Below are 21,732 nucleotides of genomic sequence, written 5' to 3'. Positions count from 1 at the left end.
TGGTGGTCTGCTTGAAGCATGTTGGTATTACAGACTTAATCAGGGACATGCTGAAAATGTCAGTGAAGACACCTGCCAGTTGGTCAGCACATGCCCGGAGTACACGTCCTGGTAATCCCTCTGGCCCCACAGCCTTGTGTATGTTGACCTGTTTAAAGGTCTTACTCACGTTGGCTACAGAGAGCGTGATCACACAGTCGTCCGGAACAGCTGATGCTCGCATGCATGCCTCAGTGTTGCTTGCCTCGAAGCGAGCATAGAAATGATTTAGCTCGTCTGATAGGCTCGCGTCACTGGGAAGCTCGCGGCTGTGCTTCCCTTTGTAGTCTAATAGTTTGCAAGCCCTGCCACATTCGACGAGCGTCAGAGCCGGTGTAGTATGATTCAATCTTAGCCCTGTATTGACGCTTTGCCTGCTTGATGGTTTGTCGCAAGGCATAGCGGGATTTCTTGTAAGCTTCCGGGTTAGAGTCCCGCACCTTGAAAGGGGCAGCTCTACTCTTTAGCTCAGTGTGAATGTTGCCTGTAATCCATGGCTTTTGGTTGGGGTATGTACATACGGTCACTGTGGGGACGACGTTGATAAAGCCAGTGACTGATGTGGTGTATTCCTCAATGTCTCCACTTCCTGCCTGTGTTGTACTGTGTAAAACACATTTCACTGTACCTATCCAGTATATGTGACAATAAAACATATTTAGGCGGTTGTTGTTGCCTGTGATGACAGGTTGTGTTTGTTTATCTTCCAGAGGACACAGTGATGTCGGAGAGTACTAGCTCCATGTCAGATTCAACGTTCCATGACAATGGTGAGTCAGCCAGAGCTGCAAATGCAATAATAACAACTGAATCTGTTAAAGCTGGTCTGTAAAATCATTGAACAGTTATCTTTGTTTGTTCCACAAATACAGTTGAAGTCGGAAGTTTACATAGATTTAATTACTCTAAACTCGATTTTCAACCACTCTACAAATGTCTTGTTCACAAACTATAGTTTGGGCAAGTCGGTTAGGACATCTACTTTGGACATTTATTTCCAAACGCCTGAAGGTACCGCGTTTAGCTGTACAAACAATAGTACGCAAGTATAAACACCATGTAGACCACGCAGCCGTCATACCGCTCAGGAAGGAGATGCGTTCTGTCTCCTAGAGATGAACATACTTTGGTGCGAAATGTGCAAATCAATCCCAGAACAACCACAAAGGACCTTGTGAAGATGCTGGAGGAAACAGGTACAAAAGTCCTATATCGACATAACCTGAAAGGCCGCTTAGCAAGGAAGAAGCCACTGCTCCAAAACTGCCATAAAAAAATCCAGACTATGGTTTGCAGCTGCACATGGAGAAATGTCCTCTGGTCTGATGAAACAAAAATATAACTGTTTGGCCATAATGACCATTGTTATGTTTGGAGAGAAAAGGGGGAGGCTTGCAAGTGAAAGAACACCATCCCAACCGTGAAGCAAGGGGGTGGCAGCCTCATGTTGTGGGGGTGCTTTACTGCAGGAGGGACTGGTGCACTTCACAAAATAGATGGCATCACGAGGGAGGAAAATTATGTGGATATATTGAAGTATCTCAAGACATCAGTCAGGAAGTTAAAGCTTGGTCGCAAATGGGTCTTCCAAATGGACAATGACCCCAAGAATACTTCCAAATTTGTGTCAAAAGGGCTTAAGGACAACAAAGTCCAGATATTGGAGTGGCCATCACAAGCCCTGACCTCAGTCCCATGGAAAATATGTGGGCAGAACTGAAAAGCATGTGCGAGCAAGGAGACCTACAAACCTGACTCGGTTACACCAGCTCTGTAAGAAGGAATGGGCCAAAATTCATCCAACTTATTGTGGGAAGCTTGTGGAAGGCTACCAGAAAACGTTTGACCAAAGTCAAACAATTTAAACGCAATGCTACCAAATACTAATTGAGTGTATGTAAACTTGACCCACTGGGAATGTGAAGAAATAAATAAATCACTCTACTATTATTCTGACATTTCACATTCTTAAAATAAAGTGGTGATCCTAACTGACCTAAAACAGGAAATTTTTACTCTGATTAAATGTCAGGAATTGTGAAAAACTGAGTTTAAATGTATTTGGCTGTGGTGTATGTAAACTTCCGACTTCAACTGTATATCAGTTGTGAAAAATATTCTCAAAATGTCTAGGCAGAGTTAGTATCATTACATTATACTGTGATGCCACAGAAAAAGAGATTGTATTATTTGGTGCTCTTCACATTCAGTTTATAAATCAGTTACTGGATGACAGATCGTGAAAATGAGAGGGGCGAAGAATCACATTTCTCATCGTCAAATTCGGAGTTACACGGCTGCTGCCTGATTATGTTCATGAAAGAGAATGACCTGTTTACTGTAATTGCGTGTCAATTGTGAGTTAGTGACGAGTTAAGACCAAACCCCATATTCTCCCTCCCTCAGAGGAGTCCTCTCCCAGTGTGGCAGAAGACCACCGCTCCATGTCCCAGCCCCGTCTGGGCAGCCCAGACCACCAGGTCTGTAGGAAACTGTCCCCAGTAGAGATATACTATGAAATGAGAACACGCCGTAACTCTGTGACCAGCTCTATCAGGTAATGTCACTGTGTGTGTGTGTGTGTGTGTGTGTGTGTGTGTGTGTGTGTGTGTGTGTGTGTGTGTGTGTGTGTGTGTGTGTGTGTGTGTGTGTGTGTGTGTCAGTCGTGGCCAAATGTTTTGAGAATGACACAAATATTAATTTTCACAAAGTCTGCTGCCTCAGTTTGTATGATGGCAATTTGCATATACTCCAGAATGTTATTAAGAGTGATCAGATAACTTGCAAATTCCCTCTTTGCCATGCAAATGAACTGAATCCCCCAAAAACATTTCCACTGCATTTCAGCCCTGCCACAAAAGGACCAGCTGATATCATGTCAGTGATTCTCTCGTTAACACAGGTGTGAGTGTTGATGAGGACAAGGCTGGAGATCACTCTGTCATGCTGATTGAGTTTGAATAACAGACTGGAAGCTTCAAAAGGAGAGTGGTGCTTGGAATCATTGTTCTTCCTCTGTCAACCATGGTTACCTGCAAGGAAACACGTGCCGTCATCATTGCTTTGCACAAAAAGGGCTTCACAGGCAAGGATATTGCTGCCAGTAAGATTGCACCTAAATCAACCATTTATGTGAAGGCTTCAGGGCGCCCAAGAAAGTCCAGCAAGCACCAGGACCGTCTCCTAAAGTTGATTCAGCTGCGGGATCGGGGCACCACCAGTGTGTCATGCCAACAGTAAAGCATCCTGAGACCATTCATATGTGGGGTTGCTTCTCAGCCAAGGGAGTGGGCTCACCCACAATTTTGTCTAAGAACACAGCCATGAATCAAGACTGGTACCAACACATCCTCCGAGAGCAACTTCTCCCAACCATCCAAGAACAGTTGTGACAAACAATGCCTTTTCCAGCATGATGGAGCACCTTGCCATAAGGCAAAAGTGATAACTAAGTGGCTCGGGGAACAAAACATAGATATTTTGGGTCCATGGCCAAGAAACTCCCCAGACCTTAATCCCATTGAGAACTTGTGGTCAATCCTCAAGAGGCGGGTGGACAAACAAAAACCCACTAATTCTGACAAACTCCAAGCATTGATTATGCAAGAATGGGCTGACATCAGTCAGGATGTGGCCCAGAAGTTAATTGACTGCATGCCAGGGCGGTTTGCAGAGGTCTTGAAAAAGAAGGGCGAACACTGCAAATATTGACTATTTGCATCAACTTCATGTAATTGTCAATAAAAGCCTTTGACACTTATGAAATTGTCACGATCATTATAAGGAGTGGACCAAGATGCAGCGTGGTATGTTTCCATCCTTTTATTTGGAAGAGAACTTAAACCACAAAAGAATAAAGCGAATAAACGAAACGTGACACTACATACAGTGCAGAAAGCAACTACACACAAACATAGTCAAGATCCCACAAATCACAATGGGGAAAATGGCTACCTAAATATGATACCCAATCAGAGACAACAATGGTCCTTCTGTAGCTCAGTTGGTAGAGCATGGCGCTTGTAACGCCAGGGTAGTGGGTTCGATCCCTGGGACCACCCATACGTAGAATGTATGCACACATGACTGTAAGTCGCTTTGGATAAAAGCGTCTGCTAAATGGCATATATTAACAATAAACAGCTGCCTCTGATTGGGAACCATAATCAGGCCAACATAGGTATATAATTCCCCTAGATAACCCACCCTTAATCACACCCTGACCTAACCAACATAGAGAATAAACAGCTCTCTATGGTCAGGGCGTGACAGAAATGCTTGTAATTATACTTCAGTATTCCGACAAAAATATCTAAAGACACTGAGGCAGCAGACTTTGTGAAAAATTAATATTTGTCTCATTCTCAAAACTTTTGTCCAAGACTTGTCATAGGCCGGATCATAGCCTGTGGCAAAAATGAGGTGACGCGAACAACTGGTATAGGCCAATTAAAAAATGTTCTTTATTGTAAACAAAACTATTAACTTTAAACTAAGAAAAATGAATGATGTGTGGAAGTATCATAATGTAAGGTGTATGTAAAGTGCATGGATGCGTGAATCTGTGTGTGTGAATGACTGAGTGAAAACTATGCAAAACTACAAAGGAACACACAAAACAGGTTCATACCTGGAGGAGCTTGAGAAAGAGAAGTGATTAGTGACAGTTTAAATACTTAGAGCCCAGGTGACTCCAATCACTAACGACCCTCCTCTGCCTGCAGGAGAAACCACCCCTGCACTGCAGAGGAGCGGCGTGACACTGTATATATGTGTAAAGCACTCCTTCTTTTTGTGTCTAATGCTATGTTCTGATGTTTTTCCCTAGCCCTAGTCATTCTCTACCAAGGAGTGCATCTAATGTTGAAGGCAGAAGTGTTCCTGCTACCCCCCTCCTCGCCCGAACCGCCCCAATCAGTGTTCATGTCAGGTAATATTCCTCCTCTGGTCCAGTGCTTCTGCTTAATGCAGCACATCCCACTGTTACTCACCCACTATGATGACAGAGAGGCTGACCGAATGACCAATGAGTGCAGCAGGTAATTCGGCTACAGTACATGCCAGTGATGGCTCTCAAGATGCCAGTCAAGGCTCCCAAGATGAGAAGTCAGGTGCTTAGTGTCATATTGACTTATTTCATGCTCTTTTTTAAAACTTATTTTTGTATTCATAGCTTTGATATGACAAATTCAATAATTTGAAAATCTAAATGTAAAGATAGGTTATTGTCATAATGTAAACACACTATCACAATAAGCCCATCAAATGCTCATTGCTCTCTATCGCTCTTTCAGATCAGATGACTCTGGTGGGATTTCACTAAAGCAGTGGTCTGGCAGCCTGGATGTACCACATATGGAGCCCCTGGCCCAGGAAGGCTCCTCCTCGGAGCGCAGAGGCTGCCCTTACAGCTCCTGTGCCCGGCGGAGCAACAGTTCTGAGGCCCTGCTTGACCGCTCCAGTCTCCCCGAGGACCCAGCCCCCAGGAATGGGATGCCCCCCAGAGGAGGGCCTTACAAAAGTTCTGAGGCCCTCACTGACGGCAAGCTGAGGCACATCCACCTGGGCAGTCCTGAGAGACAGGAGCAGGCCAACCTGCGGCTGTCCATGGGTGGGAGAGTAGAAGCAGCAGAAGGAGGGGGTTACAACGAGCTCCTAATGGATTACATCTGGGGAAAGCAACAGAGGATGCAAGTGCAACACCAGCTGTACCAATCAACAGGTAGAATCTGGCAGGACATTTCCTCTCCTCGATCGTCCACTGCTGCAGTGCCTCCTCCCGCCAATGGCTTCTCCCACTCCCAGGTGCATCTTCCCAGCGCTACTCCTTCCTACAGTCCCAGAGTGATCCATAGCTCCCAGGCAGAGCCTCGCAGAGTCAAAGTCACCCGGACCAAGTCCTGCGGACCCTTCATCCCCCTGCAGCAGGACGCCATCCTGCTCTCTGCCTATGAGTCTCCCCACCCTGCCCCAAGCTCCACTACCTCCTCCATTCCCAACCTGCACCCCTTCCAAACTGAGCTGTCCGGCCCATCATTCAATCGCAGGCCTCCCCAGTTCTCTCTCCCCACCCCTGAGGACTCGACGAGGAGTCTGCATAAAGCCTTGGCGCTGGAGGGTCTCAGAGACTGGTATCTGAGGAACGCCCTCGGCTACCCTACCACTACATCGAAGGGGCATGATGCAGGGGTCTCCCGTCTCTCATACCCCCACCCTTTGGTGCACCAGGCTCAGTCTATACAAGGCGATCCACTCCATAGGTCCCAGATGTCTCAGTCAGCCAGCTTCCATGGCCACCCACTGCATGGAAGGTGAGTATTTCTCTACTTAGGAATGATTGTTGGTAACATTCACACAGGTGCACATTAGAGTACTTTTGATCATGTTTGTTTGCTGAGTACTGTAATGATTTGTGCCCTCTCTATGGCAGGTCAATGGAGTTCTCACTCTATCAAGAGCCCATTCATCCTCAGATGCAAGACATGACAACAAAGGAGCCTAGTGCTGACCCTGGCACTTTGGTCTGATGTAGCTGAATATATATTCAAACACATACGTGCACAGACAGACAGGCAGACAGGCAGACAGACAGGCAGACAGGCAGACAGGCAGACAGGCAGACAGGCAGGCAGGCAGGCAGGCAGGCAGGCAGGCAGGCAGGCAGGCAGGCAGGCAGGCAGGCAGGCAGGCAGGCAGGCAGGCAGGCAGGCAGGCAGTAAAAGGAGCTGATATAAGGTGACCTCACAAGCTAAGGCGGGCAGGCAGTAAAAGGAGCTGATATAAGGTGACCTCACAAGCTAAAAACAACAACATTACAACCACAGCAGAAAAAGACTGTAAAGCCGTTCTGAATGCCCTCTGTTGAAAATGAGCCCACCAACTTTTGACCCCTAGATCGCAAAGCAAGAAATGGATTTGCACTGGAGCTGTCCCAGGAGTCACAGAATATATTGTTATTCTGTAGCTACTGTATTGTATTCTATCGTTGGTCAGACCCAAGCCACATGTAACAAACATCCTCGTTGTTTAACCTAACAAATCTCCCAATATATCATTTTTTTTACAGAATAAAGTATATGTATTCTAAATTACTATGTTGTATCTTCTGAGATATAAAGAATAGTTATATAAAAGAGGTAATTTAGTGTCTGTGATTTACAAAAATATATAATGAACTCATATCAACTAAAAAGTATTTATACACACCAGTGAACGTGTAAATGAACCTGTTTGTAAACATTAATATATATGTCTTATCTCTTCATCTGTCCATCAAACATACGCATTTCAACTGTGCTTGCTATTTCTCATGTCTTTCAAGCGAACACAAATCCTTTCAAAGCTTGGTCTTCAATCAACAAATGAAAGAAATTCCTGTTGTTGCCAAATTGTTGTTTCATGCAAGCTGTTTTTTTCTGCATTTCCTAAGAGTCCAGCTGGTGAAAGGACATAATAGCCAAGTTCAGATAAAAACCTGAGGACTTTTAGAGGTCTATGACAGTCGTTTAATGAACTTTCTATTAATTTCTATTCATTCAGTTGCGTAGCATGTTTTCCTTCAGGGCACTTTATGAACTTCAAAAGCCTTAACCAATTGCATTAGTGGGATGGGGAAATTGTCCCCAAGAGAGAACACACTAAAACCAGAAAATGCTTGACAGCGTATGAATTTTGAGCAAATAAGAAAAGTGTTACCATGTTCAAGTCTACGTCAAGGTGGAAGTTTTGTGGCCCATTTGGACATTCACGATCAGAGTGATGTCGTGTATAATATTATGTATTTATAAGATTGTAACAACATTATCAACAATAAACCACATATTTGGATCTGTATGTATCATGATAATAAGCTAGATTTGATTCTAAATTCCTTTATAAACTGATGTCAACTTAATGTGGAGAAATGAAAAGGGGTCTAACTAGAACATGGCTAGGGGATGGGACTGTTGGCATGAGCAGGCCTTATGTCAGAACTCATAAATGTGGTAGTATGAGATTACGTTTCCATTGTATCATGTAATACGCTACTCCTATTGGTGGCACAATGTTATCATAATGCTAAAATTATTTTAAGTAATTAATGCCATTCCCATATACCACCGCAATTCAAGAACAGCTCTTTTATAAGCTTCCCATGACATGTGCTTGTTTGTTCTTGTGTATCTTAGGTTCATGATTATACCGTTATAAAAGGGCATCACTAACAACCTGAATGGTAGGAAATGAATACCTCTGGAAAGAAATGTATGAGTAGCTAATAATGATCTTTCATTTTAACTGATTAATGTCATGGCTTCATCTATTGACATGTTTTACAGGTAAAGCTATTCCTTTTATCTCAAGTACCTTTAATGGAATGTTATATTGGTTTTAAATGTTGGCATTTTCACATTCAATAGTTTGTGTGTGAATTTCTTGAAGCTAGTCTAAACCTGAAACTGATGACCAAACTGCTGTGCATTGGGGGTCGTAAATGTATTTTTCAGGTGATGTACTTATGTCTGTAAAACATAAATGAATATACATTTTGCTCGAAGGAAATTTATCCAGAATATATATTGTATATTTATGAACTTATAACATTTTGTATCTATTTGTGAAATACATTATACAACTGTCATAAACTGTCATAAAACCCATTCAGCACCAGCCAGAGAAGTGTGGTGTTAACTAACATTTACAAGTGTATTAGTTGTAGCTTTTTGAAGAATGAGTTATGTTGATTGACTGGAATTGTTTGTGACATATTGACTGAAATCCCTATCTGTTTTTCTCCTGATATTTTTTTCATCCTCTGTCCATATTTCAAAGGGGTGAGAAATACTGTACAGTTTATGTTTGAGGAGGATGGGGTACATTCATTGATATATTTTAAATAAAGTATCATCATGGTAAATCTTGGACTGGAATCATTTAAAAAACTATATTGATGTTCATGTATTTACAGTAATTACTGTGAGTGATTTGCCTCAAAATAATATATATATATATATCATAGGTCATTTCATCGGTTATCCTTATGAGCCTAATTCTAATGACTTTGGCTTTGTTTGAAGAATTTGGCACAATTTGACATATTTAAAACATGTTTAAATAGCTTGCTAGTGTAGCTTATGGCGCTGCCAGCCACACAGCATGTACTGCTCAATCAAATACTGGCAAAGCTCATGTCATTTTCAGAACGTGTGCTGTGCTTATGGGCAGGCACGCACGCACGCACGCGGAGCCAGCTCGTGATGGGCATTCGGAGTCTTTTCGGTGAGCATGCTGGCCCATTTGGCTCCGCTCACGTAAAAAAAAGCCGGCTAATTTGGCTCCCAAACGGCTCTTTGTTCAACATGCTTAAAACTTGAACTAGAACCATGAGAAATCGCAAATCTACAATGTAAAGCCCAAAAGGTAAGATACCATTATCGCAGATCGTGAAATGCGCGTTCAAATATATTTTTACCTGGCCAAATGATTCGTTTTTGCGTGGACCAGATTCATGCGCTTTCCCCACTATTTATTATTTCTGTAGTGAGGATTCACATTCTTTAGGTAATTCTTTTGTAACGTAACCGTAGAAAAACGTTATTTTGAGCTCAAAAAGCAGTAGCAGCAGTGTGCAAATCAGGGAACCGAATTAATGAGTTTTTCACTGATACGATTCGGTTCCTAATCTTAACCAAAAAGATCCTTTCAAAAGAGCCGTTCGTTCGCGACGCATAGTAGAGCAAACGTTGACGAAGAAGGAACGGTCCTTCAGTTTACTGGTTAAATCGGAGGACTCTGTTTTTCATTTTTCTATGTAAGTATTTGGTAAATATTACAGTGTTTTTTTTCACAGTTACAGGGTGTAATAAAGTTTTTAAGCAATTGTTACTTGATATGTCACATTGTAGCAACGTACGAATTTGAAGTCGGTTGCTTCAAAGCAATGACAATCTGTAACTAAATAACGTTAGCTAAACAACTTTTGTGGAGAAGACTCAGGCTAATTTACGCGTTGCATTAGCTAGCTAGTTAGTTGTACAAATCTGTTATAAAAATGTAAATCATATCTGTTACAAAGCTTTTTCTTTAGATGACATAGCTAGGTTTGTTGGACTTGGCAGTTCTGAATTGGTCAAAGGATTTACTTTTTCATCAACTCTTTGACACCTTAATGACTTGACCGAGACGGTCGTATCAATAGCTGTAATTGTCACAGGTTTGAAATAAAGACTCATAGACAGCATGCACTCAGTCAATAAAGTTACAGGCCAGCTTTGAAGAGCTATTTACGTTGACATGCCATTCATCTAAACCCAGCTAAAAATAAATGGACTCTTGCACATTCACTGGGCCCTTTCAAATGTCATTGCAGCCAGGCTCTAGAACTATACGATTTACTAAATGTAGAATTTGAATAGGCTTACTCAGTGTATTGGCCATGTTGTGTCGTCTGAATTAACCTCACATATCATATGTATGAATGCCTATTAGGTCAACTTATAATAGTGTGAACAGTGAAAGTTTAGTGAACAGTTTGTCTGTTTTTCTTTTTGCCGTAGGCCTTCTGCGTGTACCATCTTCATCTCCATTTTCTTCAATCCTGCCCTTGCATGACCTGTGCTGTCTAGGCTAGAAGGCGTCGGCTCCCTGTTCTATTGTGTGTCCCTTGTCACAATGTCCAATGAACCTTCATCTAGATATGCTGCTGCAATATCAGTGCTTTCCCTCAGTTTACCTGCTGTTAACCCCAACCCAACCCTTACCCTCAGTTCATCCACTGCCCCCAACCCACCGCTTACCCCTAAACCCTCTCTTATCCCCAAATCACATATTACCTCCAAATCCCTTACCCCTAAACCACTAGTTGCCCCTACCCCCAATCCACCCTTTGCCATCAAACTACCCACTGCTGCCAGCCCAGCCCCTTTAAATTCATATCCCCCTTCACTTGAGATTTTGGGATCAGATGATGAGGAACAGGAGAATCCATCTGATTACTGCATAGGTACTTCACCAGTGTGCCAAATATAACCAAACAACAATACAATCATGTGTGGTAGAAGGAGTTGTTGTATACAGTTTATTGTTGATCGGAAAGAGGTTTCACTGTTTATTGTAGGTGGGTACTACCCGGTGGAAATTGGAGAGATATTCATTGACCGTTACCAGGTGGTGAAGAAGCTGGGATGGGGCCACTTCTCTACTGTGTGGCTAGGCTGGGACATGGAGTAATTATAATAGTTATACTGATAACATTGTTTTTGTTATTGATTGACCTTCGGTTTCATATTGTGATTATGACAGCTGAAGCAAGTGATTCACAATGTTTATTTGTATGTGCAGGAAGAGGCGTTTCGTGGCTCTGAAGTTGGTAAAGAGTGCACCAACCTTCACAGAGACCGCTTTGGATGAGATCAAGCTTCTGAAATGTGTCAGTATTATATGCCCATGTTCAACATTTTTTTTCTCTGCTTTGTATGCCTAATCACAGGTTGCCTAGGAGGCAGCTCTACAGAGTGGTCACTAGCTGGCATAACCACAAAGTCATCCAATCAGATTTTGAACTTAAACTTATCCTTAACCTTAAATGAATATATTTTTGTTGCCATAAATACATTTTTATGATATAGCCAATTGTGACATTGCAGCTGGCCCATCTAGCAGAAATCGCTCAGTTCTGCCTTCAGGGCAAGATTCATGACAATAAATGTTAACCTGTGGCCTAATCAGTGTAATTACTTGCTTGTTCATCAACCAGAACCAGGTTTAGTAGGAACTATATCATTTTATTAGTTGCACAATGGTGATAATAAAAAGGAATATGTTTACTCTCCAGTTATGTCCTGTAATATGTTGTTTTTAGGTAAGGGACAGTGATCCATCTGACCCTAAACGTGACACTGTTGTGCAGCTTATTGATGACTTCAAAGTCTCTGGAGTCAATGGGGAGCGTATCCTTTAAAAGCCACCTACCTACACGTTATCCTTTTACTCATAATATCTTTATCATACAACATGTGTCATATGTTAACTTGCACATTTAATGTAAATGGTTTCTCCTTGATTCAGCTATGTGTCAGATGTATGCATGGTTCTTGAAGTGCTGGGTCACCAGCTGCTGAAGTGGATCATCAAATCCAACTACACTGGCCTTCCCCTGCCCTGTGTTAAGAGCATCCTTAGACAGGTGCTGTGTCTTTCCCCTGTGATCTCCAAATTCTCTCTCTAGCATTTTATCATCCAGAGCAGCTTTTGTGAACTGATTATCTCCTTTGTGTGTTCCCTGCTGTCATGTAGCCACAGTATATCACCATTGTTGTCTCATATCACAGGTTCTTCAGGGCTTAGATTACTTGCACACTAAATGCAAGATTATCCACACAGACATCAAGCCAGAGAACATCCTTTTGAGAGTGGATGAGGTTTACGTCCAGGAGCTGGCAGCCGACACCAAGCTATGGGAGCTGCCAGTGTCTTCTGCTCCCACAAGCTGTTCAGGTTAGTATTGCTCTCAATTCCATGTTGGCATACACGTGTCACTAAGTACATATCCCTGTGGCATTCCTCTGTCTGTTTGACTTATTTTATTTTTATATGGAGGGAAATGGAAAAGATTTGTTACAGAGAGATGGCGATACAATAACAGTGCTGAATATTAGGAAGAGATGATTAACAAGTTTAATATGATTTCAATAGATGGGTCTGTTTTTTTCTTATTCTCTATGATCTGATTTCTTTCTCTCTTGTGCCCTGCTGATCTCTTCATCTACTACTGATGCCAGCAAACACCAGTCTAAGAGAAAAGCAGGTATGACAATCAACTCTTTATTATTGTCTCAAAGCATAAACCAATCATAGTGCTACAAAGGCGGAAAAAATATTTTCTGTTCATGTTTTGTTTACCTCATCTATCACCTCTGTCTCTCCTACCCCTCCTGCATTAACCTGGGTATTAGATTGTGTCAAACTTGATGGGGAAATTGACGGTGGCTTTCCAGGCTCTTGGGGTTTGGGTAAGATGGCCTTGGCATTGTGAGTGTGTGCTGATTCACTGCATATTGGCCCTCAGAAGGTCCTTTTGGAGAAAAGCTTTGATCTGGAAATGTGCTATGTTATATCATTTGTTTTGGCTGTTGTCAATAGTTATGGTATAGTTTCAGGTTTTCTACTCATTCAACCATGAAAGCAGTTGTGTGTGTGTGTGTGTGTGTGTGTGTGTGTGTGTGTGTGTGTGTGTGTGTGTGTGTGTGTGTGTGTGTGTGTGTGTGTGTGTGTGTGTGTGTGTGTGTGTGTGTGTGTGTGTGTGTGTGTGTGTGTGTGTGTGTGGGTTGGTGTTATTTAAAATGTGTATAACCTGCACAATAACAGCATTTCTTTTAATGCTGTTTGTATTCAGTATTTATGTATTCAATCAGTATTCATAACTACACCTTTGCATTTGTAGTGAAATTGCTCACCTTGATAAACTCATCAATAATTAGCATGCACTGCATGAAAAGGGGATATGCAGTTCTGATATTTAAGAAAATGTACCATATTTGCAGAGATTGAACACTGTTGCATGCTGCAACATGAGAGATGTGAATCCCATTTTAAGTTTCCCATCAAACTACTGTGACTGTGCTCATAGACTGGGAAGGTCTCCAGGATCCCGATGGCCAGGTTGTCGAGGAAGGAGAAGAAACAACAACAGCCGCAGAAGGGCGAGGACACTTTAGTTGGCCGTCAGAAGAGGGAGAAACCTCATGTGTCATTCTCTAATATCACCACTCCCTGTAGCATCCCTAATTCCACCTCGTCCCCTAAGCCTTCAGGTCCTGTGCATACTACTTGGAGACGGGCCCTGCTGCATGAAGAAGCAATGGTCTCTGACAGCAAGGAGTCGGCCTCGTCACCGATGGAAGATGCACCATCATTGACTACAATGTCTCACTGTTCTAGACAATCTATAGTGTTACATCATTCTACCCAGAGAGACAACCTGCCCTCATCACCATCACATGGTCAGTCTTGCTCTGGAGCCAGCAGTTTAGAGTATATTGTAATAGCATATTACCGTGTAGTATACATGTCAGAATACCTGTCCACTAGTCTTTAAATGAACTTTTGTGATTTGCAATATACTATGTCATGCATATGCTGATGATTAAGTTAATTTACATGATTGAAATTGCGTGTTGTAATACCTCGTACAAAGCAACCATTTTACACCAGAGCACTCACATCGCATCCGTTATTGTAGTGGACAGGTGTAGAATTATTCAGTAATATCTATCTGAGGTATCTGCTTTATATTTTGTTTCAGGGTTAAGTGAAACAGATCTGTTGGTGAATCTTCTGAAGCCACAGAATGCTGATAAAATCAGCATCAAGATTGCAGATCTGGGAAACGCCTGCTGGGTGGTGAGTTACTATCTGTCTACAGACATTATGTATTTGAATGAATATATATGTATTAATAAATACAGTGTCTTAGAAGACAAAATACATCACATTGAAATGATACAGCTTATTATCAACTAATTGCTCATGGTATGGAGTGCTAAGTCTTCATCTCTGCTCTCCTCCAGTACAAACATTTCACAGAAGACATCCAGACCTGTCAGTACCGCTCTGTTGAGGTCCTGATCGGGTCTGACTATGGCACTCCTGCAGATATCTGGAGCATAGCCTGCATGGTGAGAACCCAGGAGCACCACATCCACCCTTATGTTAATGTTAGCTGTTCTAAATATATTTTATTGAGAAGTCTTACATTTCCATAAAGGCGTTTGAGCTGGCTACCGGGGAGTATCTGTTTGAACCCCATTCAGGGGACAACTTCTCACGAGAGGAAGGTAAGCCTTATCCTTTCTCCTCTCTGTCCTGTGTTTTTCCTGGTGATTGTCCTTGCTCTTTAAAAAAATGCTTTAATGTCTCCCATCAGATCACATTGCTCACATAATTGAGTTGCTGGGACCCCTTCCATCCCAGTTTGCCCTCTCAGGGAGAAACTCCAAGCGATATTTCAATCACAATGGTATATCTATTCACAATTGTTGTATCCACCATAGTGGTTTCCTTTAGCATATGATTCATATTTTGGTGAAAATGTACCTTTATTTTAGTATCACCCACAATATCAAATTCCGTTTACATATCCTGTTCAGTCAATCCCTAGTGTAATTATGTAACACTCTTTCCCTTGTTTGCTCACAGGGCATCTGCGGCGCATCTCAAGGCTGAAACCGTGGAGTTTGTGTGAGATCCTGCTGGATAAGTATGAGTGGCCGCGGGAACAGGCAGTCCAGTTCAGTGCTTTCCTCCTCACCATGCTGGAGCCCCTCCCTGAGAAGAGAGCCACCGCTGCCCAGTGTCTGAAACACCCCTGGATCTCCTTATAGACCTCATACCACTGTCTGGTGTCTAAACCCCCCTGGATCTCCTTATAGACACAAAGCCACCACCGCTGCCCAGTGTCTGAACCCGATCTGGATCTCCTCATGGATACAGAGCAGTCTCACCGATGACACAGAGGTTACACAGGTGACACAGCGTCAAACAGGCTGGGACAAGTGCCTTAATATGATGTTTGAATAGTGGGTAATGGCTGATATTCAGCAAGTGTTATTTTTTCAGCTGATCTTCTGCAATGTTATTTTTCTGTTTGCTCAGGGAGAGCAGTCAACTATCAATATATTTTGTCTGATTATTTAACACCTTTGATGTAAAGAAAATAACTTTTGATTTGGAGAGATATGCCAGATGGCCAGTCTGCCCCTGCTGGGAAAGCTCTATTTTTGTTTTTGAGTTTCATTGAATAAATGTTATTTGTTTATACAAGGCTTTCATTATCTATCGCTTTTCTCTGAATAATAAGATAAAAAAGATTTAGACAGAATTAATAAAAATAGAGTTAGACATTGTGTTAATTTAGCCAATTCATGTATGAATTCAGAATACTCTATGGCTGCATTTAGACAGGCACCCCAATTCTGATATTCTTTTCACTAATTGGTGATTGGTCAAAAGACAAATTAGTGGAAAAAAAAATAGGCTGCCTGTCTATATGCAGCCTATGTGATTCACCTGAATCCTGTCATAAGACCAGTGGAGGCTGCTGAGGGAGGAATGCTCATAATAATGGCTGGAATGCAGCAAATGGAATGGCATCAAACCATGTGTTTGATGTATTTGATATCATTCCACCAATTCCACTCCAGCCATTACCACAAGCCCGTCCTCCCCAATTAAGGTACCACCAACCTCCTGTGCATAAGACCGAATGGAATGACGAAGAAGCAGTGGCTTCAAAGGGGATTAGGATACTGTTGAGTAGGGCTCAAAACTGTAGCCCGGTCACCCAGTCCATGCAGGGTAAGCCATACCTCCCCCGTTTTCACTGCTTCCTTCTGTGCCGTCCCTTCTTTCTGTGTGAGTGTGCTGTGAGTATGTGTTGATGACTGAAAGTGTGCTTTAGTGAGATCTCCACAGCCATACATTCCTCTCAGTTCACATTAAAGTGGCAATCTGCAGTTCAAACAATAACAAAGCGGCCACCCAGCCACCAATGGTCAGTCCTTGTATCTAAAGCTCTCAATGAGTTTGAGTGGTTACATTTCTCCAGCCCCCTCCCTCAGCTGTTTACCTAATCCATGTTTTAAGGCTATACAGTGTTTGTTCCAATTTACATTGTTTACAAACAAAGGAGTAAAACAAGCATATATAGTTTGTTCTGATGGGGAACGGCAGCTCATGAGGCATCAATAAGTTATATTCTTCAAAAAATTAATGGGTATACTTCATTCATTTAAAAGTCTAAAAATGGATGTAGCAACTGCAGATTGACACTTAGGGAGGGGTTAGTCTCATGAAAATGTGAGTGTGCGCTCATGTGTGAGACACAAACTGCTGGCAGGTGTGAAACAGTTTTATGGTGAGAGGCAGCATCAAGAAGAAAGAATATCACCACCCTGATTGGAGACAGACGAGCTTCAGATGGAAGTGAGATCCGTGTAATGTTATGGCGTTTGCATGTATTTGATCTGTCTTTGCATCGTAAAGTAGTAAACTAAATAGCTACTACCTTGTGCATGCTTGCATTGTTGGTTGCAACTGTGTTTTTATGTTAACAGTGCAGTGAATTGTCTTCTCTTTTTTAACATCTTGTGATATTGTAGAGCATTTTAACATTTTTTGCTTGTTGAATTGTGTAGATTTGAATGGAACTTTTCAGATGCCATAATTACATCAGAGGTTATTGAAGCTAAATATGTGTGGCATGTGTTTTTCTCTTCACCTCACCCTGGAATGATCTTCAGAGTTATGTTTCATTGAGTTCTCGCTCTTTGTACATTGCAATATATAATCATTTAGTATAATCTGACTGTAATATTTTCTTTTATATAAATTTTCAGTTTAGTCACCAAACACCTTGATTCACTGGGGTGTAATGCCCACTGGGATATGGTACAGTTAATCTGCTTCATGAAACAACTCAAAGTATATTTGCCATCAAATGAAGACACTATATCAAAGCGCCTGACTGAGCAAACCATGCCTTATTCATTTCCAGAGGCTTTTATGTATGTAGATACAGTACATGTGTAAGAAAGCCAAAGTAAAGATGCTAACAACCCCAGTGCCATGGCTTTTGTTTCACAGCTCTTGACCTGTTCTGCCCGTTGCTATGCAACTCAAAGCCCAACGTACTAGGCATTACCTCAGTTCAGCCTCTCCTGGTCTTTCAGACATGAGTTACATTTTCTATTAAAGGTTTAAGAGTCCCTCACCGTGCTCTTTTCTGTTTTCACAGAAAACCGAAATGTCCTTTTTTTCTGTGTTTTGGCTTAAGGCTGAGTTCTTATCCTTTTTGCTCTTTTCTTCAACTCAACCACCATGTTTCAGAGGTGGTTTGGATTTTCAATATGAGCGTTATATTGTTGACTGTCTTTTCTTAATGCATAGACACTTTATATATTTGTTGTTACTTTGTCATAGTCCAGTGGGATTAGTTAGTATAATTTCTAACACTTCACTGGAAAGGAAAGTGGGATACCTAGTCAGTTGTACAACTGAATGCACTCAACTGAAATGTGTCTTCCGCATGTAACCCAACCCCTCTGAGTCAGAGAGGTGCCGGGGGCTGCCATAATCGACATCCACCTGGACACATGAATGTATTTGTTTATAATATGAATATAAATTGCTCTCTGCTGGAGAGTAATAAGTGGATATGACAACAGGGCTTAAATAATAACGCAGGAGGATATTTTTGAGTGTCATCTGCTACATAGTAAACACCCTTTTCATTAGCCTAGTACTAAAGGAGCTATTAATTTAGCTATGGTCATGCAGATTTCTTGTGGACATACTGTATTGCAAAATATTTTTAAATGGGTACAGTGTTTCTATGGACGTATGTGTTTATCATAAATTCTCCGAGGGTGTCTCAGGGGGAGTTGGTATATGCAAAAAAGACTTAGGACAAATATAAGCAGCCACTAAACAAAAAATATTTTATATTACAGTTAATTCATCTTGTGTGTCCTAGCATGTGGCTGAGCCTTCTTTCTGGTTAGATCGACGGAGCAGCTTTCCTATTTGCTCTCTACCGCTAGGTGATCCCCACAGCTATGCAGTATCATGGAAGACTGGCACTACTGTGGCATGAAGTCATCGTGGAGTGTGCTCTTGACACTTTGACCGGGACATCACGTCCTCAGGTGAGCTCTCTAAACAGATTTACAGTCCAGTCTTTGGTTTAAAGAAAATGCTTTACTATGGTGGTATTGTGATTCTCCCAGACCTGTCATGAAAGGTTACATGATAGTATTTCCCTTCCAGAGTTTCAGAGTGAAATGACAGTGTGTGTGTCATCCCTTTAATCTAGGCCTAATCGTGTAACGTAATGTATGCCTCATCGTACAATACCAGCTGTCATTTCCCCTCTGAAATATCTACCATCTTCTGAAGGCAGTGCAGAGGAATGCCGCTGTGGTAGACCCCCAGAGTGTGATCACAGCCATCGACCACTTCTGCAAACATAGAGAATGGGCCATGAATGTGTGCGAGGAGAAAGGTGCTGTATGGATTAAATGTTCTTTGAATGGGTTATCAATAACCAGCTGAATGCAAAGTTCTTTTCATACGTAATCTTCTTTATATCTACAGTCACCTCCAAAATGATTGCCATCCTTTATAAAGATTAACAAAAAAGTATGTATAAAATATATCTATATTATTTTATACTAATACAATTGCTCAGAGAAAGAGATTTTGTTTAAAAGTTTTAAAAAATGCCACCCATAAAGATTATTATTATAAATAAAATCAAACAAAATCAAATCTGCATTAACATTATAATTTCTTAAAGTTAATCTCAGTTTAAGGAACTGTATTGTGACCTTCTATGGTTTCTTGTTTCAATGGGATATCAAAATTAGGTAACACACATGTAAAATCACAATTGGGAAATGTAAAGAACTCACAAATGAAAATAGAAAAATGGTTGTTGACTTTCATAAATCAGGCAATGTGTACAAAAAAAAATGACTTAAAAACAAAATATACCTTTTAGCACTATTAGGACAACAATTGAGATGTTTAAAACCACTGGAACAGTGGTAAACTTGCCTGGAGTAGGACTCATGTGTATCTGAGAAAGATGGTTCAGGAGACAAAGATAAGTCCAAGAGCCACAGTTGGAGAATTACAGAATTTGGTTGCATCTTGGGGTGACCAAGTCAACAATTCAACAGTTACACTCACTTTTAGGCCAATTGGCTAGTTGGAAGGGTTGCCATAAAAAAGCCTTCATTGAGCTCAACTAACAAATGTAACAATTTGGAACTGGGTGGTTTGGTGAGATGAGACAAAAATGTTATTATTATTATTTTTTAAACTTGTTAAACAAATATTTTTCTTGAGCAATTGTAGTAGTATATAACAATACATATGTATTTGTTTTATTATATACAGTCTGTTTTGCTTATCTCCATCAAGAGTGCTAATCATTTTGGAGGGGAATGTATATATTTCTTTCAGTCTCGTATGATTATTGGATAGAGATATAGTGCTAGAAGAGCAGTAGGCTGCAGCAGTATTTACTGTATGTGTTCCAGAGGCAAAGGCTTAGATTGCTAGACCACCCCAGGCCACATGTCTACCTGGTCTTGACTCAGGCCACATCTTTGTGTGTGTGTGTGTGTGTGTGTCTATACACTGTATGTGTTCATTACAGGCTCCATTCCGGACTCTGTGGTCAATGAAGTGTCTTGGAGTTAGGCACTTACTGTGGGTACTCAACAGTGTGAATAGCTCGCCTATTACCCCCTGGCGTCAGTGTCATTACCTTGGAGTTCAACCCAGATTATTCTGACACTGCTCGTCAAGTCATCAGATGGTCAGGACTGGAGGAGAAGGTTAAAGGAGATTGGGATGGATTAACATAATGACATGATGATGAACAGGATGTACATTCCTGTAAATTTGGGTGGGTTGTAGATGTTACAACATACAGGTCAGTTGTAGCTCAGAAGCTTAGATGAGATCTCATTACTGTTGTCCAGATGCAGCAAGTGGAGGGAGCCTCAGGAACTTGGATCCCTCGATTGAAGGAGCATTTCGGGGCCCAGGCGTTTGACTTAGTTTTCCTGGACCACTGGAAAGATCGCTACCTTCCTGACACAAAACCTCTGAAGGTATGTAAGATAACTAATTATAGGGAATCATTGATAGTCTTACACTCTTACATTGATTGATATGATCAATCAAAACACAAAGCAAATGTAATTATTCTCTCTCTTTCTCCTTCTCTTTCTCCCATTCCCCCAACTCTATCCTCCTATCTCCCTCTCTCTCTAGGAGTGTGGTCTCATACAGAAAGGCACAGTGATGCTGGCAGACAATGTCATCTGTCCAGGAACCCCTGACTATCTGTAGTACGTCTGCAACAGCTCTCACTACAACAGCCACTACTACAGATCACACCTGGAGTACACTAAAGCAGAGAACGTCCTGGGGAAGTCTGTGTTCTTAGGCTACTAGCCAAACAGCGAGCATCTTGCTTTAAAACACCAACTCTCTCTTGATAAAACATTTTGGGTTAGTTTCAATTCAAAGTGCCGCCTTATGACAAGCTGTAACTTACTGTGCTAAGCATTTCTTTATCTGTAGAACTGATGTTATCTAGAGTAAGCAAATATGTCTTTGAAAAACTATTTCTACTTGTGTTTTGACATTGTCACAATGCTGTCTTGCTATGCAAATGATGAAAATACCATCAGTTTTACAGCTGCAGAATTACAGTAGTGTGATGTCTTTTTCAAACATGGATTTGATACACTAGGTGGCAGTGGTGTGCCTTTTTAGATATTCAATCAGACAACTGAAAAGCAGCATGCAGTGGTCCCGTCATAACTTCATAGCATTTATAGCCTTCTTTCCGGTGTAGGTAGACAGAAAATGGTCTAAAGTCTTACACCATATCGAGGACCTTAAAATAATTATTAATATTTTGTTTTGACACTGTATCAGATCTAGATTGAGTTATTAAAGGTTCTGTGAGAAAGGTCTATGTTGCACTGCTTTAAACTAATTTCATAGATTTAAATCTTTGATTTGATAAAATCCAATGGGTATCAAACAGATCACTAAGGTATTAATTTAAGTCGGATATTGACAGTACTGATTAATGTGACTTATCCTGGAGATGCTATAGAAAATGATCACATCTAT

The 21,732-nt window shown here is 41.4% G+C and overlaps 3 protein-coding genes across 5 annotated transcripts in view; all 3 read left to right on the top strand.

The window, feature by feature from the left end:
• The window catches only part of ccdc120b (coiled-coil domain containing 120b), a 41,372-nt gene extending 32,446 nt beyond the window's left edge, over window positions 1-8,926 (top strand). For all 3 annotated transcript variants that reach the window (XM_035777339.2, XM_035777340.2, XM_035777338.2), the window contains 5 exons: window positions 750-809; window positions 2,446-2,596; window positions 4,868-4,969; window positions 5,334-6,350; window positions 6,470-8,926. In XM_035777339.2, coding sequence (XP_035633232.1) covers window positions 750-809; window positions 2,446-2,596; window positions 4,868-4,969; window positions 5,334-6,350; window positions 6,470-6,566 — 1,427 coding nt within the window. In that variant the 3' untranslated portion in view covers window positions 6,567-8,926. The remainder of the gene's footprint in view (window positions 1-749; window positions 810-2,445; window positions 2,597-4,867; window positions 4,970-5,333; window positions 6,351-6,469) is intronic.
• Window positions 8,927-9,243: 317 nt separating this feature from the next.
• Window positions 9,244-13,924, top strand: LOC118388358 (SRSF protein kinase 3-like). The gene is made up of 10 exons (XM_052526666.1): window positions 9,244-9,829; window positions 10,575-11,020; window positions 11,135-11,243; window positions 11,359-11,446; window positions 11,879-11,966; window positions 12,096-12,202; window positions 12,348-12,513; window positions 12,798-12,823; window positions 12,972-13,047; window positions 13,646-13,924. The coding sequence occupies exons 2-10, from the start codon at window positions 10,690-10,692 to the stop codon at window positions 13,774-13,776; spliced, it is 1,122 nt and encodes a 373-aa protein (XP_052382626.1). The 5' UTR covers window positions 9,244-9,829; window positions 10,575-10,689; the 3' UTR covers window positions 13,777-13,924.
• A 1,472-nt stretch (window positions 13,925-15,396) lies between these two features.
• On the top strand, window positions 15,397-21,569 carry comtb (catechol-O-methyltransferase b). The gene is given in 6 exon segments (XM_035777337.2): window positions 15,397-18,719; window positions 18,970-19,075; window positions 20,237-20,263; window positions 20,266-20,417; window positions 20,565-20,696; window positions 20,860-21,569. Coding segments are annotated over 6 exon segments (771 nt in total). The 5' UTR covers window positions 15,397-18,548; the 3' UTR covers window positions 21,043-21,569.
• Window positions 21,570-21,732: the final 163 nt, after the last annotated feature.

This window comes from Oncorhynchus keta, chromosome 10 (genome assembly GCF_023373465.1).
Source record: "Oncorhynchus keta strain PuntledgeMale-10-30-2019 chromosome 10, Oket_V2, whole genome shotgun sequence".
NCBI classification, from domain to species: Eukaryota; Metazoa; Chordata; class Actinopteri; order Salmoniformes; family Salmonidae; genus Oncorhynchus; species Oncorhynchus keta.
The sequence above is the reverse complement of the archived record's forward strand: the minus strand, read 5'-3'. Positions and strand labels throughout refer to the sequence as shown.

Excerpts from the sequence above, each read along its gene's own strand:
- LOC118388358 (XM_052526666.1), top strand. The coding sequence starts at position 10,690 with ATGTCCAATGAACCTTCATCTAGATATGCTGCTGCAATATCAGTGCTT. Across the intron at positions 11,244-11,358 it reads TGGCTAGGCTGGGACATGGA|GAAGAGGCGTTTCGTGGCTC; the intron begins GTAATTATAATA and ends TTGTATGTGCAG. Across the intron at positions 12,203-12,347 it reads TTAAGAGCATCCTTAGACAG|GTTCTTCAGGGCTTAGATTA; the intron begins GTGCTGTGTCTT and ends CTCATATCACAG.